Source organism: Monopterus albus, unplaced genomic scaffold, assembly GCF_001952655.1.
Source record: "Monopterus albus unplaced genomic scaffold, M_albus_1.0 scaffold89.1, whole genome shotgun sequence".
NCBI classification, from domain to species: Eukaryota; Metazoa; Chordata; class Actinopteri; order Synbranchiformes; family Synbranchidae; genus Monopterus; species Monopterus albus.
The window spans coordinates 712,784-720,880 of record NW_018127969.1 but is presented as its reverse complement, the minus strand read 5'-3'; the positions used below and the strand labels follow the sequence as shown (position 1 = coordinate 720,880).

The 8,097-nt window shown below is 41.2% G+C and overlaps 1 protein-coding gene across 1 annotated transcript in view; it reads left to right on the top strand.

Moving 5' to 3' along the window:
* The window catches only part of LOC109964514 (RNA-binding protein 5-B-like), a 9,727-nt gene extending 4,262 nt beyond the window's left edge, over positions 1–5,465 (top strand). The window contains exons 7-25 of the mRNA XM_020607858.1: positions 102–185; positions 288–348; positions 459–527; positions 615–775; positions 874–971; positions 1,342–1,429; positions 1,881–1,949; positions 2,034–2,097; positions 2,186–2,289; positions 2,410–2,539; positions 2,651–2,742; positions 2,860–3,036; positions 3,123–3,272; positions 3,592–3,666; positions 3,758–3,937; positions 4,349–4,423; positions 4,510–4,610; positions 4,731–4,860; positions 5,062–5,465. Coding sequence (XP_020463514.1) covers positions 102–185; positions 288–348; positions 459–527; positions 615–775; positions 874–971; positions 1,342–1,429; positions 1,881–1,949; positions 2,034–2,097; positions 2,186–2,289; positions 2,410–2,539; positions 2,651–2,742; positions 2,860–3,036; positions 3,123–3,272; positions 3,592–3,666; positions 3,758–3,937; positions 4,349–4,423; positions 4,510–4,610; positions 4,731–4,860; positions 5,062–5,187 — 2,034 coding nt within the window. The 3' untranslated portion in view covers positions 5,188–5,465. The remainder of the gene's footprint in view (positions 1–101; positions 186–287; positions 349–458; positions 528–614; positions 776–873; positions 972–1,341; positions 1,430–1,880; positions 1,950–2,033; positions 2,098–2,185; positions 2,290–2,409; positions 2,540–2,650; positions 2,743–2,859; positions 3,037–3,122; positions 3,273–3,591; positions 3,667–3,757; positions 3,938–4,348; positions 4,424–4,509; positions 4,611–4,730; positions 4,861–5,061) is intronic.
* Positions 5,466–8,097: the final 2,632 nt, after the last annotated feature.

Genomic DNA, 8,097 nt, shown 5'->3' with positions numbered 1-8,097 from the left:
ATGCTCTCACTCAATGGGTGGGGGTAGTAGCAGGGCCTCACCTGCCTCTTTGGTTTTAAATTGTCAGAATTTGATATAACTAGGGACTTCTGACTTCACAGAACAAGCTGGTTATCAAGGGGAAAAGCATCCCAGTGCACTACAGCAACAGGAAGCAGAAGTTTGAAAACTGGCTTTGCAATGCTGTGAGTGTTATGTCTAACTACAATATGATCCTAGTTTTTTGTTTTGTTTTGTTTTGTCTTTCTGCTTTTTATAACAAAAAAGACGTCTTTGATTTATTACAGTGTGGTCTGTACAACTTTCGGAAGAGGCTGAAGTGTTTCAGGTGTGGAGCAGCAAAAGTTGGTGAGTTACTGCTTCAGCAAACCAAAAGTATCATTTTTCTTCTTCAGCTTTGTCCTGCACTATGTCCGTGGCCTGTACTAACTAATGGTATGTCACTGTGTCATTGTTAGAAGGAGAGTCTCCTGCAGTAAGTGGTTTAAATGTAGAGTCTCAACAGCCAGGGGATTACAATGGAGACAGTGAGTCTTTTTCTTACCCCATATTGAAGTATTACATTCTGCCAGTACATATATTCTGCATTGAGTCATTACTACTGTTGTTAACAGCAATCATTTTGAGGAACATTGCCCCCCTTTCAACCGTTGATGGAATTTTGAACATATTGGCACCGTATGCCAACCTGTCCATGACCAACGTCCGCCTCATCAAAGACAAACAAACAGGACAGAATAGGGGCTTTGCCTTTGTTCAACTCTCATCTTTCTTGGTATGTTCATTTTGTAGTCAACATGTAGTCACTATGTAAGTCTGTGTTGTTTTGGGGGGGGAGGGTACACACGTGTGACATTTTCACTTGCTGTATAGGAGGCGTCTCAGCTCCTCACCATCCTCCAGAGTTTGCAGCCACCTCTAAAACTGGATGGAAAAACAATCGGTGTGGATTATGCCAAGAGCGCCAGGAAGTGAGTCATCACATACACATGCTGCTCAAGTTCATCTTTAGCTTCAATTGCACAAAATATAGTGTGGGGCATTTTATCCCAGCATTGTTACACATACACACACTATCAGTCCAAAGTTTGTTGTGTTCAAACCTTTGAGTGGCGGTGTGTATTTTTAAAATGTGTTGTTGTTGTTTTCTACCTGAAATGAAATAGAATTGTGCCAGTTATCCAAACATTTCGTTTCACATTCTGCTGGAGGCTGCTCACTTGGCCCTCTGTGCATACTCAGTATTCAACTTTAAGAATAGTTAAAACAAATAAGGGACTCATTATCACCCTCCAGTGCTGCAGAATTAAGGTTTAACTAATCACTCTCCATCCTCTCCAGAGACTCAGCGCAGCTTGATGGGATCCGAGCCAGTGTGCTCTCTGTTGCCAGCACAGCTATTGCTGCTGCTCAGTGGTCCTCCAGCCAGGTATCATCATTCATTTCTATTTAGAGTACTTTCAATTTGTTGCCCTTAAATTACTATCAACCATCTCTTTTCTTCATTGATATTTGAGACTGGTTTACTTAGAATCTCCTTTGTTTCATCCTGGACATGCAGTGCACAATTGGCTTGTGGTAGTTTTTTGGTTGTCTACAGTTTTATATGAGGACCAGAGAGACTTCAACATAAGGACTGGTGAATCAAAGTAATGTAAGCACCAGGAAACTGCAGAGTGGGGTGTTAATTCTGTTGATATCTGATTCATTGTTATTTAAGAGAAATTTCTTAGTTGAGTTTAATGTGAACATTTTTATATTTTTTCAAGGGTTAATGCATTCCCCAGTTTATTTGTAAAATAGTGGTTCAGATGTAAATACAACTAGGGTTCTTGGTCATTGCCACTGATTTTGCTCACATACCAGTTTTATCCTTTCAGTTACAACAAGCTTCACTTGCCACCTCTGAGCACGTCACTCTTCCAGAGGGTTATGCTCTGCAGACACAGGTCAGTTCACAGTCCACTTTGTTGTGCCAATGAATTTAACAAGGAAGTTGTCATCATTTTTCTCTCTTTCTGATGTTGGGGCAGAATTATCAAGTGTGGCAGCAGCCTGAAGGATTGGTTCCCATCATTGGAGATGGATTACTTGGAGGTAGGAAGAGGTGTCAATCACTTGCAGATAGTTTGGGTCTTTTCTCTATAAAGACTGAGATTGTTCACTTTATCATTGCTGTCTACAGCTGCTCCAGGAATTAAGACTTTGATACCTGCGGCCACTGGTGTGGTCATATCTCAGGCGCCTCAGGTTTACCAGCCAGTCATCATCAGCCAGCCTGCCACACAGGTAGGCAGTACAGCAGCAATGCATTTGTGTGCAGCAGGCAGAGCTGTGCATTTTTATTTTACATCTTAGTGTTGTACAGAAAATGCAAAAGTTGGTGATTTTTCTTCTGCTCCCTCTCAGTCACAACAACCAGCCAGGTCAGTTGATGCAGTACAGCAGGCTGCTAGCGTTTGCACCACGTCACTGGAAACACCTGCTGCTTCTACTGTTGCAACTATGGCTTGTGCCACCCCGGCTGCTAACACAACGGGTGAGATTAGTTAGCTACAGAATATCCCCCTCTGCATGTGAATGAGCAGATCAAATGTAGATCAGTTATCTGTGGTTTAGAAGGCATCTCCACCCCTTTCTGTGTCTCTAGTTGTCCCTGACACCTCCACCTATCAGTATGATGAGTCTTCAGGTTACTATTATGATCCACAGACCAGCATGTACTATGATCCCAGCAGCCAAGTACGTACCCTGTGGTTTTACTGTGTGCATATTATACTGCCACCCACCGAATCACTGGCATTTAATTTATTCAAAGCTGTTCATTCATGCGGTTTTTCGCATGCTTTCCACCAATAGTATTACTACAACTCAGAGACTCAGCAGTATGTCTACTGGGACAGTGAGAAGCAGACGTACGTCCCTGTGGCGGCAAACACAGTGTCCACAGCTAACACAACAGCGGGTTCCTCAGCTACGGTGACCACAAGCAGTAAAGAGAAAAAGGACAAGCCCAAAAATAAGTCTGCACAGCAGGTAGAAGCTCCTTTACTAAAAAACATCTTGTTAACATCTCTTATCTTATTGAAATAACAATTTTCTAACCGTTAAACAAATTTCAGATCGCAAAGGACATGGAGCGCTGGGCAAAAAGCTTAAACAAGCAAAAAGAAAGTTTTAAAAGCAGTTTCCAAGGCTTTACAGCACCCAGAGAGGAGGACAAGAAAGAGTCTGCAGCTGCTGATGCAGCTTTCTCCCTCTTTGAGAAGAAGGTAGTGTAAAAGTTATGAGTAGGGCTAAGTGTGATATGTCACACATAAAGACACACTGACAATCTAACATGATGTACTTTTGATTTCTTTATTAATTAAAATTTAATGTGCTTTTCTTTTCTTTGTAAAGCATATTTGAATATCATAACAGATTTCCTTCAACATCATTGCCAGCCTTTGAAATAGTAGAAATAATGGTAAAATTTGGTTATGGTGAACATAAAATGACAGCCTAGTCTTTGTGTTGTGGATAATGGTGACATAACATGGCTTATATGTATGATACTGTATGTTTATAAGATTTGCTGCTTCCTTGCAGCAAATAGGAGGCTTTGAGATGTCGTCTCTAGTGACCGAACAGTTCAGGATCACAGAGCAGGAGACTTCAGCTAAGGTTTGTTTATGCCTTTGGTATTGTTCCCCCCACTACACAATCATTAATAAAAGCAAACATCGCTCCACCTTCATCCACTTTCATGACACAGAGCGGTATGGTTGCTGCTTACAACGGGGACAGTGACCCAGAGGAAGGCGGCTCATATCGAGCACCGGACGAGGAAGGAAAAATCACAGACTGGAAGAAGATGGTGTGTCTGCTGTGTCGACGGCAGTTCCCCACCAAAGAGGCTCTGCTGCGTCACCAGCAGCTCTCTGACCTCCACAAGGTGAGAAGGGGAAGACGGCAGGCGTCTAATCTGCAAGGAGCTATGAATAGTCTGGGTGTTGCCATCTGTTCAGTAGTGTTGTAGACAAGACCAAAGCCGGGGTGTATTGAGACCGAAACAAAACCAGTTTTTATTGGGAAATACATTCAGTAATGTCACCCCTATATAGTCTCATTAGTGTCAGTGAAACACAGGCAAACCTGTACTATCAAATTCAGTTTAACTGCACTGGTCTGATCTTGGTTTTGGTCTTGACTCGGTCTCAAGCCCTTAAATCTTGGTCTTGCTGTTCATTGTAGAAAGCTTCAGAGCAAAATGGAAGGAATACTAGCGACGTTTAACTGTCTTGCATGTGTAAATTATTGTTTGCGTGTGATTTGTCTATTTATAGTTGCTTTTCAATTATTTTAGCAAAATTTGGAAATTCAGAGAAGGTCAAGGCTTTCTGAAGCTGAGCTGGAGGAGCTGGAGAGGAAGGAAACCGAGGTATTTGGCTCAAAAACCTGGTTTTCCCCATAAATAATTTCTCAGAAGAGCACATGGTCAGCAAGGTTTTGTGTTTATTTCAATAGCTGAAATACAGAGACAGAGCTGCAGAGAGAAGGGAGAAGTATGGCGTTCCTGAGCCCCCAGCCCTGAAAAAGAAATGTTATCAACCTCCATCCCCAGCAGTGTAAGTGTCATGGTTTAACCTCACACTGCAAACTGTGAATTTTCAGATTAGTCTTTTTACTTGACAAAAGTGGAAACATCTTTAATGTTATTGTCATCACCTTTCGTCCGCCTCCAAAAGAAACTACGAACAGCCCACCAAAGACGGCCTGACAAGTGATAATATCGGAAGCAAAATGTTGCAGGCCATGGGCTGGCAGGAGGGCAAAGGTCTGGGGCGCCACCAGCAAGGCATCACTGCTCCCATCTCGGTGAGGAACCGGTTATAACAGTAATAAGAAAACCGCACGTTTTCTTCAAAATGTTGCTCTCATCTCCCTAGCTCCCTCCTAACAGATGGAGTGTGCATGTCAATGTGTTCTTTTTCACTCACAAAGTAATTAGCACTGTTACCTGAGGGTCTCCTCTGTCCAGTCCATCTCCTCTAATAACTGTCTGTCTTCTCCCCGCAGGCGTCATTAAGGATCAAGGGCACAGGCTTGGGTATTAAAGGCAGCTCATATGAGCTCTCAGCAGCCGACACCTACAAGGACGCTGTCCGTAAGGCCATGTTTGCCCGCTTCACTGAGTTGGAGTAAACTGGACGCAGAGAAAAGTAAAGACACTGAAATGTTCATGGCCAAATGATCTGTGACAAGAAAGGAATTTTTTTTTTTTTCCCTGCACAGATTTTTTTTTCTTGTATATAAAATTTGTTTTAAATTGCTATATAATTTGTCATCAAAAATATGTTGTCACTTGAATCAGTGTGTACATTCTGTAAAGTGTTTGTACATTAAATAATGTAGAAATGGGGAGGTCCTCTGTTTCTGTAGAGTCCAAAAGAATCGGTGTGATAATTAAACCCAACCTTTGCACTCACAAATACTTGCCTGCAAATTATTTTCTGCCTTTAAGATGCAAAATTGCACACTAACACTACAGGATATTGAACAGTTAAGTGTCCTGCAGCTTAATGACACCACGATCTCTGGTTATGTTGTGAAAATAGGACTCAAATGTCTTTATTTTTGTATACAGCAGTACCTGACCATACAGAAGATAGGACTTAGTTTTGTCACAGTTACTGTAGTGCAGTGTCACAAAGAACTAACTGGTGAAATGATCTGAACGAATGTTCTGAATGAAGGAAGATCAATATTAAAAGGTCAAAGTGGTTGAGAACTGAGAAGTATCCTGACAATGGCATTTGTCTTTAAATATTTGAAGCTTGACACAGCTATTCCACAGCCATCCTGTCCTAGTGCACAATTTCATGGTTAGAATTTGTTTTTCTTTATTTACTTAATTACAGGCTGAAAGTGGAGAGTTGTATTTGAGAGGCCAGATTTTTAAAACCTTTCAGTATCCCCCTGACTTGACAGCTTCAGTCTTAGTTGTGGCTTTATGGTTACATGGTAAATCTCTCTTTAAATCTGTGGGAGGGCACATGTTTAGATAATGCTTCACTGTGTCTGGGCTTTGCTGAACTGTCCAGTTAAACCAGGTGACTTCCTGTTTTCTGTGCTGTTGTTTTTGTCACAGCGTTGTGTATAGCAGTGCTCATATACACCGATCGGCCCTAACATTATGATCACCTGCTTAATTCTGTGTATGCAGGAGTCACTCATGTCACTCTGCAGCTCACTGTGCATCCTCTGTGAATCAGTTTATCAGTTATTCATTCATGTTGTGGCTGATCAGTGTAATTTCATATAACACCAGCTGATCAGTCAGTAATGATGTTTTTATTTTTTGAGCATTAATGATTCAATATGCTAAATATAAATTTGTCAGTGTTTATGATAATCAGGCAACTGTAATTAGGGAATTAACCATTTAGCAGTCATGGACATACAGTACACTGGTGTATTGTGTACATTCTGCTGATTTCACAGTGTCATATAATTTGGTATCTATTCTCTGCCACAGTCTTTATGTAGCATGTCACCAGCTGTCCAGTCATATAAGTGGAATGCTTGATAGTAGTGAGATAATCTTCAACAGTCTGCTTGTGCTGAATCTTCGGGTGTCAGCTACCAGCTACCATGCTGTGCATTATTTCTGCCAGACCATATTTGGCTGTTTTCATATGCTCTCTCCTGGCATGTTTCACCAGATATTACTTCAGTGGGAATGCTAGTGTTTTTGAAGATGCATTCTGCATTTTCTGAGAAGAACTGAGGAAAACCTGAGAGCAGGCTGTCAGGATGGTGTGTGAAACCATACCACAAAAATAGAGTAGCTCCTGACACCTTCTGCCATATAGCTCTGTAAGGGTGGGGTTGCTTGTTTTCCTGGGGAGTCGATGCCTGTGTGGCATTTTCAGGTGTTTTAAGTGAAACAAACCACTCTCATGCTCATTGCTAGGGGGCACTGTCCTTTTTAGAATGAATTCCTTCAACCAGTCACTGCTCAAATCACTCTGCCCTTCAGTATATGAAAATACCAGTAGAAAATATTTAAGATGTCCTCCCCCAGCTCCTCCTGGGGGATCCCGAGGCATTCCCAGGGCAGACGAGATAGATAATCTCTTGCGAGCTCTACTCTTGAATGACAGTCAAACTGCAGTTGAACCAGCTCTGTAGTAACAGAATGACAGCTTTGATCTTCCTGTTGATTAACACTGCAGCACAATATGATCTCTGCTCACTGTCTCAGGTACCCCCGTGAATGCCTACTCAGTTTTCAGTGTGGCACAGGTTCAGATTACCAGATGCTGTGTCACCTGACTAAGCTGTTTTCATAACACTATCAGTGGCCACACTGGAAGTAGATAAAACTGTGAGAAGATGAGGCTGGCATATATACATCGTGATGAAATAGGCTTGTTTCAGCTTGTGCACTCCCTTTATGTCCTTGAAACTGTCTCATCTTCAGAGATGTCAGAGGTTGCTTAAAGCTCATACACACATCTGCTTGAAATCAGTTCTGAAGAATTGAGACATAGAGCTATTAATTTTAGGTTAAACTTACATATATTTATTTTTACCATGCATTCCTGTGCCTCTTTCGATTAGGTCAGATGACCCTATTAATGGCTTTTGTCCCTTCAGGTAACATCATGTACTGTGTTTTACATTTCACATCTTTAACAGCCTATAGAGCAATAAAAACAGTTCCTCAGATGGCTGTTTGAGAAAGTTACACATAAAATTTTATTATAGTTTCTGTGCAACTAAAGAAATGGATGTTTTTCAAACTAGTCTGCATCACTCTCATCTTCACATTAAACCAAGTCATCACTCTCAGATGTAATGATTCCAGTTTTGGGGACTTGCTTTTGTTGGATCCCCACAGTGTGACTAATACCAGGCCAAAACTGGATGTTGTTTTGATGTCTCTTTTACAGTGCTGTCTAATGTTCACTAAAACACAGGCTTCAGTGCAGTTAAGGAAGAGACTTTCTTACCAATAATGTTATCATTGAACATAATTCAGATTTCTATAGAATGAGTTCAAATCAGTAACATTTTATTTACTGACTTTCTGTAATATATATATATATA